General features: G+C 42.5%; 1 protein-coding gene across 1 annotated transcript in view; it reads right to left on the reverse strand.

The window, feature by feature from the left end:
- SHC4 (SHC adaptor protein 4) overlaps nucleotides 1–22564 on the reverse strand; it is a 138866-nt gene extending 116302 nt beyond the window's left edge. Inside the window, exon 1 of the mRNA XM_032174244.2 lies at nucleotides 21073–22564. Within this exon, the coding sequence (XP_032030135.1) occupies nucleotides 21073–21657 (585 nt within the window). The 5' untranslated portion in view covers nucleotides 21658–22564. The remainder of the gene's footprint in view (nucleotides 1–21072) is intronic.
- Between the last annotated feature and the right edge of the window lie 2067 nt (nucleotides 22565–24631).

The raw sequence follows: 24631 nt of genomic DNA on the forward strand, positions 1-24631 counted from the left end.
GTCAATAGGCTAAGGAACTGGAAAATGTTCATAGGAGTTTGGCAACTGTTGGCTTTCGTGGAACAATATCAGTGGAATAGTCAATGTAGAAGCCAGGTAGCAAGAGATTTAAAATTTGATATGGAGATGAGGCAGTGAACCGGTGAGCATATTTTTGTTTTGAGAAATTGATATTTTAACAAGAGGGGCAAGATAAGCTTAGGGGAGGGTGTTACTTTAAGGGTAGAACAGATTTGAGCATGTTTATTGATAGAAAGTTTGACAGTAACAGGAGAGAAGAGAAATAATGGCGAGATCACAGTCCCTGGGGAGGAAGGAGTGAAGACTACCCATGAAATGTGAAAGACCTGATTCAAATAAATTATTTTAATTATGAATCAGATTCTCTCAAGCATTCAAATCAAGTAACTTTGAAAGTTGAAGATACAGTTGCCCTTTTCACATGTCTGGATATCTTTTGGGGAATCTTCTTTTGGTGTTAATTTAAGGGGTACAAGTACAGTTTTGTTTCATGGATATACCAGGTAGTGGTGAAGTCTGCGCATTTACTGTAACTATCGTTCAAATAGTTCACATTGTATTCATTAAGTAATTTGTCATCCTTCACCTCCTTCACACCCTCCCACCCTTCTGAGTCTCCAATGTCTATCAATTTCAACTCTATGCCCACGTGTACATATTATTTCATTCTCATTTATAAATGAGAACATGCAGTATTTGACTCATATTCTTATAAATAATCAGGATTGAGCCTAATTTTATGTAAATGGCAATGCTATGAAGATGGACAGCAGCAGGATCCTGTGACTTCAGTAACTGTAGGGTTGCTTCAGGATTACATCACAGGGTCATCATGATCAGAGCTAGAACGAGGTGACCTGTTAGTCAGTATTTTTTTAAAAAAACAAAAACCCTAGATTCATAAAAACTTTGTGATGGACGACACTATTTGTCCCAACCCCTTTATTTTCAAAGCATTTAAGTGACTTGAACAAGATCACCCCGCAGCACAAAGCTCTAAGCAAGCATAGAAATTTGCTAAGCTATTCGATCACAAACATCAGGTTCCCATTAAAATCGAACATAGATTTTTGAATCAAACTCAAATAATGCCATTATAACTTAAATAACCAACACCTTCAGGATGCAATGTAAATAGGATCCTAGATTCAAGTTGCTTATTTTATAGCTTGTATCCTTTAAAAAAAAAAAACAGCATTTTTAGCTAAGGAGAATAAAAGGGCACAGGGAGATCTCTATTTTCCTTTAAAGTCTGCTAGCATGAGTGGATTATTATTAATTATTGGTTATTATTATCCAATTATTTTTTACATTGCTTGAAGGTCTTATGGAATCAATTATTATCATTGGTTATTACATTAAGTAATGACTTTCTAGAAGGATACATAGATTGATGTAAGTAATCAAAAATTAGGCTGAAGTAAGAGTCGAGGAGCAGGGAGAGGTCAGTTGGTTATAGCTAATAATAAGTGTAGTTCAGGCTTGAGATTTTCATAGAAGTTAGGCAGCTTCTTTTCTTGCCCAGTCACTGACTACACACCAAACCTTCAACCATTGCCCTGAATTCCCCTGACCAATGGCATTCATGAGTACATCAATGGAAACCAAGTGTAGGTGATACCATGCTGGCTGTAAGCCAGCCATTCCCATAATACCTAAAGAGGGTCTGCTGATAGCATCACTTCCTTTAACATTCTTCTGAAATCCCATATCCTCCAGAAAGTCTCACTGAAGAACTGAGATAGACAATTCAACCATTACCAAAAACATTCCTCTCAATAGTCTTTATGTATGTGGATAAAAACACCCAACATCTACTCCCTTAGCAAATTTTCCGTCTACAATCCAATGTTACTAACGATAGTCCTCATGCTGCACATTAGATCTCTAGACCTATTCATCCTACGTAACTGCAAGTTTGGGCCCCTTGACCTATACCTCACCATTTTCTCCCGCTCCCTCGCCCTTGTAACCCTTGTTCTACTCTTTGCCTCTATATATTCCACCTTTACAAGATTCCACATATAAGTGAAATCATGCAGTAGTTTTCCTTCTATATCTGGCTTATTTCACTTAGAATAATGTTCTCTAGGTTCATCCACGTTGTCACAACTGACAAGATTACCTTCTTTCTTAAGGCTGAATAATATTTCATTGTATATATACCACAATTTCTTTATCCATTTATCCATCAGTGGACACTTTGGTTGTTTCCATATCTTGACTACTGTGAATAATGCTACAATGAACATGGGGGTGCAGACAGCTCTACAAAATGTTGATTTCATTTCCTTTGGGTATATACCCATCAATAGGATTGCTGGGTCATATGACAGTTCTACTTTGAATTTTTTGAAGAAACTCCATGTTGTTTTCCATAATGATTGTGCCAGTTTACATTCCCACCAAGAGTGCGCAAAAGTTCCCTGCTCTCCACACCTTCACTTATTGTCTCTTTTTTGATAATAGCCGTCTTAACAGGTGTGAGATGATATCCCATATAGTTTTGATTTGCATTTCCCTGATGATCAGTAATAGTTTTCCTTGAAGTCCTACCCAATAACATCCTCTCACATCTCCTTGGGCTCCTGGCTTCCAGGGAAGCTGAGAAATGGCAGTTTTTAAGCTGCATACATTGGGGATCTCTTAGTAAGGAAGAAAGAGGGAAAGGAAAAGGAACAAAAGGTATAGGTAGGACACCCAGAGTCTCTGCCCTGGCCGAGCACCTTTTTATATAGCTGTTGGCCATTTTTATGTCTTCTTTAGAAAAAGGTCTATTTATTTTTCAACAATCTAAGCCTACAAACTTTCAAGTGGTAAAGGGATGGGCTCTTGCAAAGCTCTGCCCAGCTCTGTGTGCAACACCATGTGGTGCCCACCTCTGTTGCATCCATCTTAAAGCATGAGAGCCTAGGCGGCCAGGGCAGAGATTCTGGGTGTCCTACCTACATCTTTTGTTCCTTTTCCTTCCCCTCTTTCTTCCTTACTAACAGATCCCCAATGTGCCTCATTTAAAAACTGCCATTTCTCATCTTGCCTGGAAGCCAGGAGCCCAAGGAGATGTGAGAGGATGTTATTGGGTAGGACTTCAAGGAAAACTATTTAAAAGGGGGCTGACTCAGCCAGGAGGTACACCATTTATATTTGCCATTCCTTCTTCCTGCTGCTTGGAAAATGGGTATGACACTGGGTGCTCCAGCAGCCTTGTTGCAATCTTGAATGAGCCCAAAGATGGAAGCCATGTGTTAAGGATGGCCAAACAGAAAGCTGGAAGGATCCTGGGTTATTGATGACTGAATCTCTGGCCAACCTACCTAACATGAACAAAAAGGGAAACCTCTATCTTGTTTAAACTCCAGCTATTTGAGTTTTGTAGTGATCTAATCTGAAGTGATGAGGGGGATCTTTTAAACTGCACTTTCAGATGGCAGCTGAGGAGTCCAGTTTCCTCTGCAGACTCCTTCCTACCAAAAAAGAGCTCTGTGAAAAGGTTTCTTATTCGAATCAGTTCAGCAGCTCTTAAATAGACTTTCCTATATGTCAGCAAAAGTAACGTCTTAATTCCCATTATCTGAAAGTAGAGTCTTTACACAGTAACACCTTACTGAAAGTATTACACCTAACAACTTCAAATGTCCCAAGCATGGCTAAGAATACGAAAATATGCACCCAAAAACATCTAAAAATACAACTAAGTCAACACTAATGTTTATGCTTATGTTTTTCTCTTAGGAGAGCAACCCAGTCTTTCATTAAGAGCCCATTTATCCTTGGTTTCCATAACAGTGGTAACAGGTTGTCCTCTCCAGAGCTCAAGAGCCCAAACTGAAATGTTGGGTCCTCCCAGGGACAGACTCACTCTGAAAAGCAAAAAGTGATAGCTGACTGAACAAAAGAAATCTGATAAAGTGTAAAAATATAGACAGATAAGTTCAAAAAGCTCAACCACTTGGGAACCCAGACTTCAGGGGCAACCAACCATTGCATTCCATGACTGTTAGAATGAAGGCTCCATTTCCATCAGAAAAAAAAAAGCAGATTGAATTCCAATCAGTATCCACTTCTGGGTGTACACCCAAGACAGTTGAAAACACATGTCTGCACAAAAACGTACCCATGAATGTTTATTATAGCACTATTCATAATAGCCCAAAAGTAGAGACAACCCAAAGGTCCAGTAACTGGTGAATGGATAACAAAATGTGGTATTGCCATACAATGGACTATTATACTGGAATAAAAAGAAAGGAAGAACTGACACATGCTACAACATGATGAATCTTGAAAACACTTGCTCAATGACAGGAACCAGACACAAAAGACCACATATTATATGATTCCATTTATAAGAAATAGCCAGAAAACACAAATCCACAGAGACAGGAAGTAGATTAGTCTCTGCCAGGGGTTGGAGGGGAAGAAGAGGGAGTGACTGCTAAGGGTTACAGGGTTTCTTTTTGGAGTGCTAAAAATGTTTTAACATTGGTTTTAACATTTTAACATTGCAACAATGGTGATGGTTGCACAATTTTGTGACTATATGAGAAACAATTGAATTGTACACTTAAAGAGTGAATTTTACAGTATGTGAATTACAGCTCAATAAAACTGTTATAAAAATAAACCATAGATCTAGAAAAAAACCTGACATTTACCTCCACAATTTTTTTTTCAAACAGTATCATCTGTCTATGAAGAGAAAGAAGCATATAATCTTCATTATACAGAGGTTTCCATGTAAAATACTACATTTTTAGAAGACTGACATCTAAAGGGAGAAGCTTCAATTATCTGAAAAAGTCAATGATTGCCTAGTGATGTCAACTAAATGAGCTTTACTGTGTCAAGATTCTTACTGGTGAGTGTTGACAATGTCTGTGGGCATCTTATTCAGAAGAAATAGCTCCCTTCTCCCTTCTTATCACTTAAAGAGTTGGGTGATGACTCACAGAGTTTCTGCTCTTTCCATTGCTTAGAGTTGCTCAGTGTGTGTAGGAAGCATTAACTCACTAGCAGGTGAGCCACCTCAAACCTTTTTGGAAGTCAGCAGGGTATAAATCATAAATAAATATATTACCCATGACTGTGCACATTATGCTTCCTGGAGGCCTCCAGAATCAATACTCACTCCTCGCCAGGGCCCAGGGGCCTCCCACAGCAATGCCCACGTCCTTCCTCATCCTTCCTCTTCCTTCTCCCTCCTCTCTTTCTCCTCCCCCTTTCCTCTCCCTCTCCTCTTCCTCCTTCTTTTCTTAAGTGATAGCCTAGTTGTAAAATTGGATTCTTACATTTTCTGAAGAGAAATTTGGAGATTTATCACACATCCCAGGCCAGAATCTCTTTCACTTGTTTCATGTTGAGATTTTCACTGGATGGCTGTTCCCCGTTCCTTGCTTATCTTTCTTGCTCTCTGGGCAATGCATTTGGAACATTCTCTCCCCAGAACATTCCTATCACCGGACTAGGCACAATGATATGGTACTTGCCTTTATTTCACAGAACTTTGCAACTTATTGCTGCTTGTCATAAAAGATAAAAAAAATTCAAGATTTAGCGTTGAATAAGAGTTTCTTTGTTTTTAAGTGAACAGCAGGTATCTATTTCAGATGGATTAACATTTTTTTAAACTCACCTCTGCATTTGAAAGGGTTGAGAAGAGACACTTGACATAACTTAGACAGGTCCTGAGAGTCCAGCATTATGTAAATAGGCTGTGTGAGCTCCTGTGAGCTATCTATAACGCTTATGCTAGGGGGGTTTAGGGTATGAGGCTTCAGTTAGAGCTACTCTGAAAAGTTTTAGTCTTTTATTTCAAACTGTCAGTATTTCCAAGATACATATTTTTTCAAATCAAAAACTATTTCTAAGTATGTCTTCATTTGGCCAAAATGAGCATCTTTATTATTTCAGAAGCCAAAAGAAAATCAGCATGAAAACAGACCAGCCTCTGGCCAGGGTCCTCCAGCACCTCTGGGTCTTGTCTTTCAATAGAGGAACGGCTAGAAGTGTGACCCCTTCCCCAAGACACTCTCCTGCCACTGATGGATCAACAGGTACTGACATGCAAGGGTGCCCCGATCCACAAGAGAGAAAAAAACACACACATTGCAGACCAGCATGCACAGTATTAATTTTCATCTGTGTCAACAATTATATTTGTGTATATATACAAATATGCAACACTTAGGAAAAAAGTCTGAAAGAATACAAAACAAGCTGTAAACAGTGCAACTGCCCCTCAAAAAGTCATTGCATGTCATCCTTTTTTCTTGTCCTGACTCCTCTATTTAAAAAATACAAGTGAGAGAACAATCTCATTCGCCAGGATCCTGGAGGCCTTTGAGTCCCTAGAAGCATTGGGTAAGTAAGAGCTAAAATATATCCACTTTGTGGGTAAAGTATCTTGGTTTTTGCCAGCGTATTTCTGATAGTTAACATCATCACACCTGAGAAAGGTATACATTTTTTGCAAATAACAAACAAAAGCTATTGAAAAAAATTACACCTGCTTTTGTAACACCCTTTATTATAATTTGTTTAATGTTTGCAGAATGCTATGGAGATGCAAAGGGCCCTCTAGAAGATTGATGTTGTTATCAAGAAAACAAAAATCAAGGCATCTTCACTTAGTCTTCAGCTGATAAAAATATTGACAACAGTGGGAGAAACTCAAAACTCACATGTTTTGGCTTTCTTTATAAAGGGAAAGGCCATAGATGAGTTTCTAAATTTAAACCTGCATCCCCAGAGATACCCTTCTAGTTGCTGATTCAGTTTCATCTCATGAATACAGAGGGTCTTGGATAGGATTCTGCATGGGCAGCCAAGATATCTGTTGTATTCCTAGCTGTGTTTTTTATTTCTAGGTTGCCCTGGGACACCCTCTATATATCATTTTCCCTGAACAGAAACCATTTTGAGAGTAAGTACAACAGTATTCGTTAAATGCTCTCTGCTCTTCAAGGGCAAGATGTTGTCGTCAAGTTTAGTAGAAAAAGAATTGAATGTAAAATGGGCTCATTGATTAAAGCTATACAACAAAGCATTTACATGTGATAACAAAAATAGGAAACGCATTGTAAGACATATCAACAAATCATGTTGCTGAATTGTTAACACAAAATTCAATACCATAAAACTCTGCTGACTGATCTCCAGTTGACAACTTGCTGCATGAAGCCAGCAGGCTACCAGTATGTCCACACTTTCGGCTGTGACTATTTGAATTGTGGGCTTACCAAGAATTCTGCTATGTTTGTGCAATTGTAATTGCTGTATATGGTACCTTTATATAACAATCGTAATTGCTATTGAAATCACACAATTTAGGCAGATCTTAAACACACTGGACTGGGTGCTGTGGCTCACACCTATAATCCCAACACTTTGGAAGGCCAAGGCAGGAGAATTACTTGAGCCCTGGAGTTTGGGCTCAGTCTCTACAAAATTTTAAAAATTAGCCAAGCCTGTTGGTGTTTGCCTGGAGTCCCAGCTACCTGGGAGGCTTACGTGGGAGGATGGCTTGAGCCTGGGAGGTTGAGGCTGCAGTGAGCCGTGATTGCACCACTGTATCCCAGCCTGGGTGACAGAGCAAGACCTTGTCTCAAAAAAGAAAAATCACACACCTCGCTCTCATCTAGATGACTCTGCCACCTCAAACTCAACATGTTGGGAATGGAATCTCATCTGTTCCCTCTCAATACTGCTTGTCCTTCTGTAGTCCTGTGTCTTCCACTGGCATCTCTCCCATCCCATCCTAGGCCACGTACCTCAAAACCTTAGGCAGGCTGGCCAGGCATGGTGGCTCACACCTGTAATCCAGCACTTTGGGAGGCTGAGGCAGGCGGATCACGAGGTCAGGAGATCGAGATCATCCTGGCTAACACGGTGAAACCCCGTCTCTACTAAAAATAGAAAAAATTAGCTGGGCATGGTGGTGGGTGCCTGTAGTCCCAGCTACTTGGGAGGCTGAGGCAGGAGAATGGCATTAACCCAGGAGGCGGAGCTTGCAGTGAGCCTAGATCATGGCACTGCACTCCAGCCTGGGCGACAGAGTGAGACTCCGTCTCAAAAAAACAAAACAAAACAAACAAACAAAAAAAAACCTTAGGCAGGCTGGACTGAATTCTACCCTCTCCCCTTTCCCTCCTCATCAAATTATTCTTCCACGATATCTCTATCTCTTTACGTCATTGCCTGTATCAAGACCCTGATACAAACAGTTCTCACCTTGACTGTTGCTGTCATCTCCCCTTAATGGGCTTCCCCACTTCAAGGCACTTCGTTTGCCAGTGCACATCCTCATGCCTCTGCTCAGACACCTAAACTTCTTAGGCTGATACTTAAGACTTGTTATAATCTGGATCGAACCTCAGCATTATTGCCCACCATTCTTTTCCAGCAGCCTTTACTCTGGCCCAACTAAAATTGATGCCCTCCCTTGTGGATAACCTATAATTCCTTATCTATGCTCCTTCATCTACAATACCTTTAAAAAATTATATATATGTAAAGTAATATAATTTTATAATTATATATAATTGTACATTAATAGATATAAATACAAATTATATAATTTATAATATATTATAATTAGTATATTACATATAATTTTATAATGTATACAAGTTATAAAGTATACATATAATTTATATAATATATTAATATGCAGATTATATATTACATAATTTTAATATATAAAATATAAAATATGAAATAATATATAAAATAATATATTGATATTATTAAAACATTTATTATTAATAATATAAATATGATACAATAAATATAACATATTTATTAACATACAATAAACATATATAAAATAAATGTTTATATTAAGTACATAATTATATAATATGTGTTTATTTTATATTATGTAATTATATATTATTTTATATTATATAATTGTATTTCTATTATTTTATATATATTTATATTATTATATATTTATTTTATGTTATATAATTGTATTTATTTATATTATTATATATAAAATTTATATATTATTAAATTTCATATATATTTTAGATAATATATAAAGTTTTATATATATATATATATATTCCCTATGGTTAAACAGAATTCTAACTGATCATTAGGGACCATCTCAGAGGCCATCTCCCTAGGAAGCTTTCCTTGACTACTCAGCTAGAAGACATCTCTACCAGATAGAAGACATATCTACTTCACCACACTGATGTATCTGACTGAGTTTCCCAACCTGTGTTTCACAGAATATTAGCTCCATGAGAAGCTGATCAAATAAGTTTTAAAATGACGCATGCTAGAGCCCCCACCTTAGAAACTGCAGTGGGGATGGAGGGAAATGGGAGTGTGTGAGGAATGTCATAAAGGTGGAATTGACAGTTTGTGATAAGAGGAGGCTGCGTGTGGCAAGACAGAGTGAGTGGTCTAGAATGCCCCCTAGACTTCTGACTTGGACAACAGGGAGGCACCATTCACTGAGTGTGCGGAGGTGACAGCAGAGGTGTGGGATATCCAGTGGTGTCCTTGGGTCGCGATGGTTGGCGTTAATATCCTGCAGGAGGGTAGGAGTAGGAAGACAAAAGACAAAGCCCTGTGGTTCTTTCTCAGTTCTCATCTTCCTTGAACCCTCCACGGGTTTTGACATGGTTTTGACCAACCTCTCTCTCCTGGAAACTCTCTCCACCCTCTCCCTAGGTGACCTGCCATCTCTTCATCCTGCTCCTCATACTGCCCATTCCCTTCTTCCCTTTCCATAGAACACCTAAATCCTAAATCCTGCTCTACCCTCTCCTTGTGGCAGCCTTATCCATTCCACGGGCCTTGATGACAACAACAACAAAAATAATTTCTCCCCAGTCCTAACTATTCTATTTTTTGCTGGAGATTTCCACCTGGATGCTTTGAGGTCACCTTGAACACAGCAGGTGTACAATGGGACTCGTCCTCAGCCCCATCCTTCCTGCCCCCTCACTTTCCTGCCTGTGACCCATTTCCAAAGGGGCGAGAAGCTGGTGGCTTCTTCCTCCCTTAGGTGTCCCATCTTTCTCCTCTCTTCCTAGTGCCACTGCCTTTGTTACCACTCTGTTTTTCTTCTGGTTGCCTTTCTCCAGGCTCCCTCCTCTTGCTTCCTCTCTGAGCATTGCAGCCCATGTAATCTTCCTAAAGCATATCTCTGCATTTGTCATTCCCCCATTTAAAAAAAAATCCAGTGGCTTTCTGTTGAAAACCCAACTTTTCAGGTACTATGCAACCTTGTTGTATCAGTCCATCTTATTTTCCCTCTGATTTCCTACATATGCCTCTTGCACTGTTCAACCAAGTCAACCACTCACTGCTCCCCAAATACATCCTCCACTTTGCCACCTCCATGCCTTCACTTTGCCTAGGATGTTCTCTCTCCATCTCAGCCTATGGAAACTCTACCCATTTCTTAAAACTCAGGTAAGATACCTCTTCCTCCATGAAACTTTCTCTAATCATCTCAGATGGAAGGTGTGCCCTTTCTTCTCTGAACTCCCATATTCCTTCATTGGTATCACTTTGGTTTCATTTATTATAACCTAACATTTATTACAGTAATGTGTGTGGACATCTTTGCTTTACTTTCCTACTACACCTCCTCATGCAAGAATTTTGTCTCATTCACATAATGTAGTGGAAAGACTACTGGCCTGGGAGTAAGGAGATGTGAAATTTAGGCTTTGCTCTGCTGCCGATGAGCCCTGTGACCTTGGAGAGCTTAACTCACCATGAAACAGAACTTTGTAGTCTAATGTTTCAGAGGAGTTCTGAGTCCAGGGTTAAAGGAACCAAGCTGAGAGGGACGTGGGAGGGATGATGGCCTTTCAAGGAGCTAGGATTGGCATTAGGTTAAAAAAAATTAAGTTTGAATTATGCATTTTACCACTTCCCAATAAATGATTCATATATATAATAAATTATTCTCTGATGATATTGAGGGTAAAAATCCAATTTCTGGGGTTGTCCTTAAAGCACATGGGTTTTTCAAGCCTCCTGCCTTCTGGAATGTCAACCCTCTAATAGAGGAAGTATTCATCCCCAAGACAGGCTCTGCTCTTAAAATTTACTTGTAAATTAGTTGTTAAAAATCTTAATGCGTTTCCCTGTGGAGATGAAGGTACTAGTAACAGTAGGATACCATGATTAAGATACAAAGCTATCTGCACAGCAAAAGAAACTATCAACAGAATAAACAGACAACCTACAGAATGGGAGAAAAGTTTTGCAAACTATGCATCCAACAAAGGTCTAGTACTCACCATCTATAAGGAACTTAAACAAATTTACAAGAAAAAAAACAAACCCATTAAAAAGTGGGCAAAGGACATGAATGGACACTTCTCAAAAGAAGACATCCATGTGGCCAACTATCATATGAAAAAGGCTCAACATCACTGATCATTAGAACAATGCAAATCAAAACCACAAACCATCTCACACCAGTCAGAATAGTTATTAAAATGTCAAAAAATAACAGATGCTGGTGAGATTGTGGAGAAAAGGGAATGCTTATACACTGTTGGTGGGAGTGTAAATTAGTTCAACCATTGTGGAAGACAGTGTGGTAATTCCTCAAAGATCTAAAGACAGAAATACCATTTGACCCAGCAATCCCATTACTGGGTATATACCCAAAGGAATATAAATCGTTCTATTATAAAGACACATGCACGTGTATGTTCACTGCAGCACTATTCACAATAGCAAAGACATGGAATCAACCTCAATGATCATCAGTGATAGACTGGATAAAGAATATGTGGTACATAAAAAAAAAAAAATATGTGGTACATATACACATGGAATACTATGCAGCCATAAAAAAGAATGAGATCATGTCCTTTGCAGGGACATGGATGGAGCTGGAGGCCATTATCCTTAGCAAACTAATGCATGAACAGAAAACCAAATACTGCATGTTCTCACTTACAAGTGGGAACTAAATGATGAGAACACATGGACATATAGAGGGGAACAACACACACTGGGGCCTATCAGAGGGTGGAAGATGAGAGGAGGGAGAGGATTAGGGAAAAATAACTAATGGGTACCAGGCTTAATACCTGGGTGATGAAATTATCTGTACAACAAACCCCCATGACACAAGTTTACCTATGTAACATGTACCCCTGAACTTAAAATAAAAGTTAAAAAAAAAAACACTGTGTAAAGCAAACTACAGTAGTGGAGTTGATATGTTGGACTCCCATTTCAATACTGACGCTTGCTACTTATAAGCATCAAGGCCAGATAACGGGCCTCTCTTGGTGTCAGTTTCCTCTCCATCTACCCACTCCACAGGGTCATTGTGAGGTAATTGATGCAAGCTTCCTGCAACATACACAGAGCTCAACAAATCATAGCTATTATGTTAATGAGAATGTGATGTTGTGTTCCTATATTTCCAAACAAAAGCTAATAAAATCTCATATTTCCGTCCCCCTCCACAGAAAAAGAAAGTAAGCTAGGCTGTCAATGTCATGTAGCCCGAGTGCTCCTAGGTTAAGGTAGAATCTGTCCTAATGTGGACATCCTTGATGTACGAGTGGCTCATAGCAACATATGGCTCATGTGGCCCACCCTCATCCCATGACTTGAGATCCTGATATGGAAGCCACAGGAATATTGTTTAGGTGGAAAGTGGTGTGAACTATAACTTTTAGAGAATCTGTAGATTTAAAAGAGGGGAAAGAAGAAAACGAGAAGATTTAGAAGTGGCTTAGATTAGATTTACAGGAATCACTGAGCAGTTGTTTATTTTTCCATTTAATATTGCCTCTTAACCTACGTCCCGGGTTCATACACTTCATCCCACTGGCTCAAGGTTTCTCACCCTCCGCACTTCTGATGTGTTGGGCCTCACAATTCTGTGTTGTGGGAGCTGCCCTGAGCCTTGCAGGCTGTTTAGCTGCATCCTGCCATCCAGCCACTAAAGGCCAGTTGCACTCACCTCTCCTCCCAGTTATGACAATTAAAAATGTCTCCAGACATTACCAAATGTCCTTTGAGTGGCAAAATAATCCCCAATTGAGAACCATTGCTCTGACTGGACTCAGCAGAGGTTCCGAAATCTTCTCTGCTGCAGAATCACATAAGGAGTTTGCCCAAAATGCAGGTTTCTGGGCCCCAGCCTCAGACATTCTGGTCCAATAAGTCCAAGATGGGGACTGGGAATCTGCATTTTAACAAGCATTTTTAACTGATACAGGTGGTCCTCAGCAAACTTTGGGAAACACTACAATAAAGAGTGAAGTAAATAAACATCTTTCCAAAATGCAGATGCTTTTTGCTGTGCTGCACTGGATGAGCAGGGGACTAGCGGATAAACATTAGGCAGCTTTAGAGAAGAAGGCAGGCAGGCCCTCCCTGGTGAGCAGCACAAGGCAAGACTTAGGGAAGAAAGTTCTGCCAGGGTGGCGCTGCTGGCCAGGAGAAAGTATGCCAAAGGAATGTGGGGAAATGCCAAAACCAACTTTAGTCTATCCTGAGTTTTTGGCCCAGAGGCACCCCTAGGCTATTGAAAATTCATTCTCCTCCCTCCACTTGGGACCTACTATGAGACAGACTCTGTGCTAAGCTTTTTACATGCAGTTTGTTATTTTATCCTCTCCCTAACTGTATGAGAAGGCTTATCAAGTTCTAGTTTTATTTCTCTGAGAAATTCCATGTCTCAAAGAACTGATGTACAAATTAACTCTTCACCCCCAATCTCTTTATGAAATAGGAACAGCCTGTACTAATCCTAGAGTGCTACTACCCTTAAAAACTCTTTGCAACATTGTTACAATGAGAAAAAGCTCCATGAGTTGAGAACACAGGATTCCTCTCTTGGGTCTCATGCAGCCCCCAGTACTCTGTCCCTTTGCATAAAAGAAAGACATCCCAGTATGTTTACCCAGGAAGGGGACATTCTCAGCTTCTTTCCCACATATTCTGAGGTGGAAAATGAAAGACAAAGGGACTAGAAATGTCTTCACATCCCAATGCCACGGGTGGGTGTGCAAACCTAGCCACCTTCAGGTGCAGACAGATGATGTAAGTGAGTGAAGCTGGGTAGGAGGGGGGTGTGGCGCAGCCTGTGTGCATCATTTAGATCACTCTCCTAGTGATGGAACTGTCATATTGGGATCCAGGCTTGGTTCGGTCCCTCCATATGATAACACCGTATTGGCTTCAGAGTAATATGAACATGGAAATGAGAGGAAGCCATATTGGGGAAATAACCCTAAGGTCATTAGGGTTGTAGCAAATGAATGAAATGGGAGCCAGTCCATGCACGTGGTAACAAGTCCTGGCCCAACACGGACACGCTGCCATCCACAAGGACCTCCTTAATCAAAAGGTTGAAACTGGCCAAGCCAGGGCTCTTTGGTCTCCTTGCCACCCTTCTATGCTCCCTCTTTTCTTCTCCCTTCTATTTTAAGACAATTTTCCCATTAGAAAGAAGTTTTTGTAATTATCTTTCTAAAGAGCACACCCAGCATTTTAAGCATGTAGAGGCATTTGGTGTAGCACATTTATTTCAGGGAGTAGGGGAACATGAAGCAAGGTGGAGGTAGAAAATAGAGTGTTGTACACAGAACTGGGAGCTCTTGTCTGGGCGCCACCACTGGTAGATGTGTGGTTGGGGGCAAGTCACTTCACGTGTCTGAGCCTTAGTTTCCTCAACTGCAAAATGAAGTGTGTGGACTCACTGATCTCTAAGACTCTTTCTTGCAGTTAAGGCTCTGGTGTCCAGGGGCATGAAAGGACTGCACCAATCAAGGGATATGTGAAGGTCTAGAGAGAAGAACATGGGAACGGGTCAAACCTGCCAGGCTTTCTCTAAGTTCCAGCAGAATCTACTTCCACATCTACTCCAAGAAAGAAATAGGACGGAAAATATAATACCCTCAATGCCAAGTCATCAGTTTTAGCTGGAATTATTTCCTCCCATCCATCCTATCTCCCTCTCAACCACCAATAACTTAGAAAAGAAGGAAATTTACAGAGGCAGAAAGCCATGTCCCTTTGCTGTGGGTACCTGAGCGACCCAGGTCTGGCTTCATTGTGTAAACCATGTGACTGTCTCTCCAGGAGTCTCCTGGAGTTACAAATCTCCCTCTTTCAAGGTTAGAGTTACCAGACTATGTGTGTGGCGAGGCCTTTATCTCTTGGCTCTTTTGTCCAGAGAAAATAGAGATGGCTTAATTTCTGTCATTCCTGCAGTCCTCCTATTGGACACCAAGTCCAGTCAGACCTAGCTGGCCAGACACGTGAGGAATGCCATGTTCCCACAGTCCCATCCACTATCGCTCACCTCTTCCAACCCTGGCCTGCCCCCGAACTAGCCCACCCTTCACCTCTCCCTGGAATCCTACTCTTGGATGCTGTTCTACCACCCTCCATCTCTCTAAAACTTACTGCCTCCACCCATGCCAGTATAACACCCTCCTTTCTGCCTTACTGCTGAAGCCAGCTCAGTGTTAGTAAGAGGGTGCTAAAATAGAAGTGAATGCATCCCTGAAGGACATCCTTTCTCTTCTCTGCTAACATAAAGTGGATAAACATTATTTCCTCAAGGTAACTCTAACCAAAAGAGATCCTAATAGTAAGGGGTTTCAAACAGGTAGGAAAGAAGACCTGGAGTCTCAGGATTTTAAGCAGCATTTTCTTCAAATTTTTTTTCTTTTTTTGACACAGAGTCTTGCTCTGTCGCCCAGGCTGCAGTGTAGTGGCACGATCTCAGCTCACTACTACCTCCACTTCTCAGGTTCAAGCAATCCTCCCACCTCAGCCTCCCAAGTAGCTGGGAGTACAGGTGCACACAAACATGCCCGGCTAATTTGTGTATTTCTAGTAGAGATGAGGTTTCACCATGTTAGCCAGGCTGGTCTCGAACTCCTGACCTCAAGCGATCTGTGTGCCTCAGCCTCCCTAAGTGCTGGGGTTACAGGCATGAGCCACCGTGCCTGGCTGAAACTTCTTTTAAATATGAGAAAATGAGGCCCACAGAGGTGAAGTGACCCACCCAAGATCACACAGCTTAGTGTCAGAGCCATTACTTTAATACAAGTCTCCAAACTCCTAGACCTGTACTCTCCTATGGAAAAGCTACTTGAGGTAGACATGACATTGTGGTACTGTGGACTACATCTAGTCTAGACAACAGATGACTGACAATACTAGTTTACTGGATCAGTGATAAGATACCTTAGACAGGAGAAGATGGATGGTAAGAGTATACTGTGGGATTTGTAAAGGAAGTAAAGAAAATCTTTCAACACAAATTTCTATTTGCACACAAAGCTGATGAGCTTGATACCCAAGAAGGCCTATGTGAGCAAACACATTGCAATAAATGTTCTTGGGGACTGTTTTGGGTTGAATTATGTCAACCAAAAAAGATATGTCCAAGTCTTAACCCTCAGAACCTGTGAGTGTGACCTTCTTTGGAAATAGGGTCTTTCCAAATGTCATCAAGTGAAGATGAGATTATATTAGATGAGAGTGAGCCCTAATCCACTGACTGATGTTCTTATAAAAAAGAGGGAAATTTGGCCATGGACACACAGAATGCATGTGAAGACAGAGGCAGAGATTGGGGTGATGCATCTACAAGCCAAGGAGCACCAAGTATTGCTGGCAACCACCAAAAGCTAAAAGAGACAAGGAAGAGCTCTAAGATTCCTCCCCTAGAGCTTTTAGAGACAGCGTGACTTGGCTGATACCTTGATTTCAGACGTCCAGCCTCAAGAACTGTGAGAGAATCGATGTCTATAGTAGTAAGCCACGCAGTTTGTGGGACTTGTTACAGAAGCCCTGGGAAACAGTTGGCTGGGCTGGGCTGAAGTGAAGAGACTGAAATCATGCAAATGCGTATCACAAGGCAAGTTCCATGGGCTGGTCCTATGATGAGGCTATCCTGCACAGTGTGGCCTTTCATCTACGCTACTCCATTCCCATACTCCAGAGACTGCCTGTCTTGCTTGGAGGCAAGTGAGAGGTTGGGAAGTGGAGGAACACTGGAGTGAGACACACCTGGATAGGAATCCTCAGTCTGCTACTTACTAGTTGTGAAGTATCCTGTGGATCACAGACACCTGGGCTCTCAGTGTCCTCACCTGGAGAACGTGGCCTTCCTCAGGGGGTGGTGGTGAGGGCCACTGCAGTTACCTGCCAAAGCTCGTCAAGGTTGGTTTCTTTGCCTCTGCTTTATTAAGTCTTTGAGCCAAGTTGAGAGTTGGAAAGGAAGCTGACATTTTAAACACCTCCCGTGTGAGAAAGGAACCCTCCATTCATTAAATACTGGTGCTGCAAGGGGGCTTTCAAGCCAATTCTCTCATTTTAAAGAGGAGAACACTGTCACGTTGTAGATTTTCCACATCCCCCACTATGTTGGGCACCTGGGAGACCTTTAAGTGAATGTCAGCTGATGGATGAATGGACTTGGAAAGGCCTCTAAAGAAAGGAGACTTAGTCTTATCGGGAGAATGAAGTCGCATTTGACACCATTTAATGGGCTTTGCCCACCTCACTACTTTGCCCAGACTGGGATCTCACTGTCCTATTTCTGGCTCAATGTCTTTCAAAGAATGGTTTGCTAGGCCCCCTTCCCTGAGAGACTTTCAGGGGGTCCAAAGTCTGAGCTTAAATTAAAGTTACTCAAAATAGGTGGTCAGGATTCATAAAGTGTTTTCAGCTGTATAATTGATTCTACATCATAAGACGAAATGAAGAACCATTTTTAAAAAAGAATATTTAACCCAAAGTCAACTCTAGCTTAGTGCAGATGGAAAATATAGTCCCTATCATAAAGAGAAAAGATGCAAGAAAACAAAATAAAGACTAGCTATAACAACCCCACTTTTTACTCAAGAGGAATATAGCTTCCATTCCCACCCAAGCTACTGCCTTTTTCACTTACCCCACTTTATTGCTCTCCATAGCACTTAATGCCATATGAAATAGCATATATTTTTTCATTTATTCAATTGAACCTATCTCCACTCACTAAAATATTTCACAATGATTCAGACCTGGTCTCTTTCGTTTACTCATGCTTAGAACTGATTCGTTTTGTTCATGGATGCCCAGTGCCTAGAACAGTTCCTGCTGCATAATTGATTCATAGTACATATTTGTTTAATAAATGGATGAATGGATTAGCAAATAAGTTGGGGCAGGGAGAGGAGCAGTCACATGATATGGATAAGAAAGTAGAATAGGAAGTGGCTTTTTTCCTGTAAAATTTGCCCCTAAATCCACCAGCCCTGTGTCAACTAGCCATTAAGATCATCTTTCTCTCAGTTCTCTTCTCTGAATCCATTATTTCCAAGCAAGGTTTGATTTAAAATTTTTGTGTGCTTTTTCCTACAGATGGGAATACAGAGCTCACGACTTTGGTGCATTTGGTATGATATTTTTACTGTAAATTAATAGCTTAGCATTTCATTTTTCAAAATTGGTTCACATCTCAAAAGAATTCTGAGGAACAGAACAACAACCAGGATGGAAACCTGTGGTGAAGACAGATAAGAATGGCACACAGGAGATTTGGGCTCTAGATCTCACTCTGCTTTAACTCATCTGTGTGGCCTTTGAAAAACCTGGGGTTTGGTTGCACCATAAAGGAATTGACCTTGGTAACTTCTGAGTCTTCCATCTTTCAAAGTTAGGATTCTATAAAACTTAATAAGTAAGTTCTTTCACGTATTTTGACTTCATAAGAGATGTCATTAGCTTGTATTGGACATCATGGATATTGGCAATCTTGTGAGGTTCATCTGGGTCATGGGGTCGGCACTTTTTCTGGAGTCAGTGATTACTGCCATGAAAAGACAGATGGCGCCCCCGTTAAAAATCTAAAACGCCAGAGGAGGCACTCCCTAGGGAAACTGGAGATCACACAGCAACTCTTTTCACATTTAAAATTGTACAGGTGTGTGGGTATGGGGAGCTTGCAGGAGGTACAAGAGGAAAGGAAAGCTGAGGCAGAGGCTGGAGGATGTGTAGGTGATGGTAAGGCAGGTGCAGAGAGCCCAGGTTTGGAGAGTCACTCGTTTTCCCATGAGGGGCTGCCACACACCTCATCTTGATAAATGAGAATATTCCCATGAACTTTGAGTAGAAACATGAAAATATTTCCATTATGTGCCATGTCACTGTGGGTGTGGGCGAGAGCTGCATGTCCCATACATTTATCTGCTTTAGAGGTTTTAGTTCCCCATTTGCCAGGACTGCCCAAGCCTGCTTTCTCTGTAACCCTTCCAGTGTTTATTATTTGACCTTCCCTGAGATCCTGTTTGTCTGTTTGTAATACAGTTCTTGGGATAGCTCTCTGTACCTTCGGATCAGACATCTCGCCTGAGTGCTAGCCTTGTATGACTGTCTTCCTACATATTAGCATTATTTAGAGATCATTACATTAAATTTAACACGTCAAAAACAAACTTAAAATGAGTCCATTTCCTAATTTACTCTGTTTCAGTCATTGGCATCACTGATGTCATTCTGAGACTTCAATTTGAAAGTTTATTTTTCACCTTTTACAACCCTCCATCAATAATCATTCACAACCCCAATAAACAACAATGGTAACAAACTAATCAATCTACCCCCTGCTCCATAAATGCTCACTATTCTATTAGTTATATTATGATCTGAAATGATCTGCTTAATCTCCCAGGGTTGTTGAGGCTTCTCTCATTCTTCTCTCACAGAATGCCTTACCATTCACCTCCTTTCTCTCCTCTCCACCTTAATCAGTGTTCTCGTTCCCTCATACCTAAACTCTCAGAGTATCTTACCGCCCTCCAAGTCTCTAATTTTTCCCTGCTCCAATCCATGTCAAATAAATCAACCGACTGGTCTTTTAAAAATTACTTTCAGCAAGTCATGCCCTACAAACCTAGGAGGATTCTCATTTACCAATCAGAGTATTTACAATCTCCTCATTTGGCATTTAAGAGCTTCAGTCAACTTCGGTCTCCCAAGCTACCCATGAATTCTATTTGTCTTTATTCAACTCATACTTGTTTGAGTACTACAAGCCAGCCCCTCCCTCAGTCACCCACTATTCTCCAGCATTCCCCTTCCTCTTCCGTAAGGCCCAGCCTGTGTGATGCTCCCCTGCAGCCACCACAGTGACTTTGCTCCTATTCTTGGCCTACCAGGAATCTCCTCCTTTCTGCCAACCCAGATCTGACATTTCTTCCAAGATTCATTTTCTCCTGAGGGTTCCCCATGGGAATGAATCCCAGATCACATAATCTTTCCTTTTTTCTGAATTCCTTCAGCATTCTCATATTAGCTATCTACTGCCAAGTATTATTATCTTAGTATTTCACATGTATTCATTGATCTCATTGAAATCTGAGCCCCAAAAGGGCACAGGCCAAATCTTCATTTGTCCAAATCTTGACCAAGCAAGGACAGATACAAGGCCAGTAAGGACCTTGATTTTGCCCATAGCTCATGGACAAGGCCTACTTGCTGCCACGTAGGCAGTAAAGGCAATAAATGTGCACCGGAGAGCTAAGACTAGCTCCTAGCACAAGGTTAGAGACTCGGACATGTTTCGAGAAGTGTTTGTTAAATGCTGAAATAAATTTTTAAAGAATAATTCAAGCCCCTTACACACCATGTGTTTCTATAGCACAGAAATCTTTACTCTATTCATCCAAAATACAGTGGCCAGTATAACCTACCAGGTCTCAATCACTGATCAGATTTGAAGTCCTTGACTCTTTTTGGCCAGAATACTAGGTCCAGTGGGGACAAAGTGGTGCCATCAGCTGCCTCTATCAGAACTTGCCTCTACATCTGCCAAGTACCCACAAGTTCATGTCCTTGAACCAAAGGCTGCCTGACTCCAGTACAAGTTAGGTAGTTGTAGGGACATTTGTAAACCCAGCTCCCCTCCGCCTTGGTCCAGTTGAATCATGTCCTGTCCAAACACAGAACCCAGGCAGGTAACGTTAGACCCCTTGCAGAAAGCAGAGAAGATGCCCCCTTCCACAGAAGTTCGTAGAAAGAGTGCAAAGAGGAAAATGGACTTACCCTCACACAGTAGTTCATGCCCATGCCCAACAGGTGCTGTAGAAAGTGCCTGTCCTGCCCGCTCCTAAGGGGTGGCTCCCCAGGGCCAGGAAGCGGGCACAAATCAGGGGTTAGGGCGGTTGCCCTGTGGCCCACCAGGTCCTGCTGCGGTGGAGGTGCAGTCCCGGACCTACTTAGACTGGTTTCTGGGGAAGAGGGGCCGCTGGAACCTGGGTCCCGGCTTTCCTGGAGCTTCAGCCGAGGCACCTCTTTGGTACCCAGGCAAAAGTTTTTCAGACTCAGCAAAGTGGCCGGGTTGGCCAGCTTCATGCTTGCCATGCGGGGGATCAAGGTGCACAGTGGGGTGGGGCTCTCCTGCGACGGCAAGGTGGCATCTTCAGCCGGCAGGTGAGGTGCCAGGGCGGGGTGTGGAGGCTGCGGCGAGCCCTTGTTCCCGACCGAGCCTCCGGAGCTACCTTCGTCCAAGGACGTGATCGACTCGTTCCGAAAGCGGCTGTACTTGGCCCTGTGCAGCATCCCGGGGTGCCCGAAGAGTCCTACATACAGCACGAGTCCTGCCAGGCTGTCCTGGCCGCGTTCTCGCATAGCCTTGGCAATGCTGAGACAGGATACTGTTGCATAAATCGCCTCGTCGTCGTCTGGTAGATAAACGGTGCAGACATCAAATGCCTCAACGCCCGATGCAACTCGCAGCAGCCACCTCTCCAACTCTGCTCTCGAGCTCGCCCACCTCGGCTCCCGGCCCCTTAAGGGTGACGGCCCATGGGGGAAACGCCTCCCCTGCTCTGATTTCAGTCCCTCCCTGGCCCAGGCAGAGGCACCAGTGTTCTCGCATGGAATCCTTGTCCGGAGAGCCTAGACCCAGGCTCCCGGCGGCGGGGGTCGCTCACGGCCAACTCTTAGGCACAGAACCCGGGAGAGGGCCGGTCAGGGGGACCGGCTGCATCACTAGCCTTGCAGGAGCCTAGTAGAAATATTTAGCACCCGACTCTCACCCTCACCCCAGCCTTCTGTTCTGCACACAGGAACTTTCGAACCTGCTCCCTTCTGCTCCCACAGGGCGGGGCAAATGACTGGCCTATTAACCCTTTATTTGTTCCAGTGATTGTTCATTTAAAAAGGGAAAAAAAAATGTGTCTATGAACCAAAGGCCCTTCTGCCTGGGTTCGTTGATTCCAAAGGCTGCCCTCTCTTGGAAGATCTTGTCTTGCATCCCGTTCTGGGCCACCAGCCAGGAGTACTACTGACGGGCGCTGCTCCTCATTGTTTCACTGACTTGTGATGGGTCCGTGTTCCTCAGATCCCCTCCCAGCCTGCCTACCCTCGCTCAAGCTTCCCTCCCTCCTGGACTCCTCTCGGAGCTTTTCTCAGAAGCCCATTTGCAGCCGAAAGCTGAGATGTGCAGGATGATACGCAGCGTGTTGAAATTTTTATGAATGAACTTTGCCGAATGAATTTCTCGCTGTGTGTGCAAGCTAATAAATCTGTGAATGAAGCTGAGAATAGCTGTAATTGACTGACGGTCTCAGAGGTGCTTGGTTTTTATCCAATCAGGAGGCAGCTTGATGACTCATACACCATAAATATACTAAACTAGTAGCCGAGAGAAATAAAGCTAGCAGGAGAGGAGGGACATATTTTATTCCGTGGTATCTGATGAATGAGTTAAAAGGAAAGGCAATCTTTACTACAGATCATTAGCCGGGGAGCAGCAGGTTAAAAGATCTGTTTTCTTTCTTGTTGAGATGGCCGGGAGGGCAGAGCAGAAGAGCTAAAAATTAGACCCATTGTTCCAGGGATATTAGGACATATGGTTCACAACTCCTGTGGGAAGCCATGATGCATTTTTCTTAGACACATAGTTCTTTTTTTATTGATTGTTGGTTCCATCTTCCGTCTGGTGCGACTTCCTGTACCTATCAAATGCATCCTGAAGACATGATGACAACTGCAAAGGCTTAGCACACAGGAAGCCAAAACTAGAGCTGGGAAAAGGAAATGCAGGTTCTTCAGGAATGGAGAAGAGGAAACTGCTGAAACACTGGGGGTGTGGGGTGTTGGGGTGGGGTGGAAATCACACATAGGAAGAGATGAAGAACTCTCAGAAAAGACTGCACTACTCCACGTCTCAAGGCTTTGACATCTGAAACTGTTCATTAATTAAAAAATTAAGACAAACTGGCAACCAAAGGAATCAAGGGTGCCACCTTCATTATCTTATTGACCCTAACGCTGGATTAGCCTCATGTATATTCATGACTTTGAGAGCCTGAGCTCCCTTGGGATCCAAACACAGGTTCTGAATTAAATGGTCGAGAGTGACCAGTGAAAGCGGCATCCTCCTCCCAAACTCCCTGGTCCCCCAGGGAAATAACGCACCTATCACATCCTGTCTGCCAAGCCTGTTCAGACGTTTCTATCCCTGGAAAGGCCTTTCTGCATCTTCATAAATCTTCCCTTCAACCCTTGTTGACCTCCTTTTCCCTCCCCTACATCTCCTCCTGGCAAAACTGAGGGAAGTAGCTTGGACCCCACATCCCTGGGACTGAGGAGACAGGCTCTGGGCAAGAATATTTACCTCTCATTCCTCCTCATTCCTCATCTGCTTTCTTCCTCTCATATTTCTTGCCTTCCCTGGGGTCCCTGGGTCCCTGCCTTGCTTCTGCTATGCTGTGATGACCTCATCATATGCTTCCTTTAGAAAGTTACTTTACCTCTCTATGCCTGAATGTCCTCATATGTTGGCAGCAGCCATCTAATGGGGTTGTTATGAGGGCTTATGAGGCTCAATGCTCCATACAGTGCCCATCTCACTAAGTACATGTGGGCAGTATGAAAAAATGGCCATTGGAACCAGAGCTGCCTCCCCTTGAAGCTCATACTCTTACCCCTCACACTGCAGAGTTTACATCATTCTAGGCAACTAAAAAGAAAAATTAGTACAAAGTGGGAGAAGCCAAGAAAGTCAACATTGTCCACAGAAAACAATTTTTTAAATCAGGTGGGCCTGGAGAAGGCTGGAAAGGAAAGGGGCCTGCCTGGCTGATAGGAATCCTTACAGAGGTCTCATGACTGCAGGATGGGGTGTCCAGGGGAGCCAGCTCATCTAGGTAGGCACCATGCTGGCCAGACTCCAGGAGCTCAGACCAGCCTACACTCCTCAGAAAGTGTGAGTCCTGGGAGGGTTGGGGGTTGCGAAGTGGGACTAGATAAGGTAAGAAAGCAGTCATGGCCATTGTGGGCTCCTTCTCTTCCTAAAGCCTGGAGACCTTGGCTGTCTTGGGTAGCTCTGCCACAGCGTTTTATGAGGGTGAAAGAGACCAGATCTGCAACTGGGAAGTGGGGAATAGCCTGTAGGCTGAGCCTGCCCAGCTGGACCACTCTCTCAGTCCTAACAGCCCAAGAGAAGGCTCATTGATTGAATTGCTTCTCATTCTAGGTAGATGGGTGGGTAAGGCAGATGGTTTGCTTTCTCCAAGGCATTAGAACATCCTCTTCAATTAGTACTGATTAAAATAATATTAATAAGAGCTATTTGTGGAACACCTGACAGTTTATC

Source organism: Hylobates moloch, unplaced genomic scaffold (genome assembly GCF_009828535.3).
Source record: "Hylobates moloch isolate HMO894 unplaced genomic scaffold, HMol_V3 SCAFFOLD_14, whole genome shotgun sequence".
NCBI classification, from domain to species: Eukaryota; Metazoa; Chordata; class Mammalia; order Primates; family Hylobatidae; genus Hylobates; species Hylobates moloch.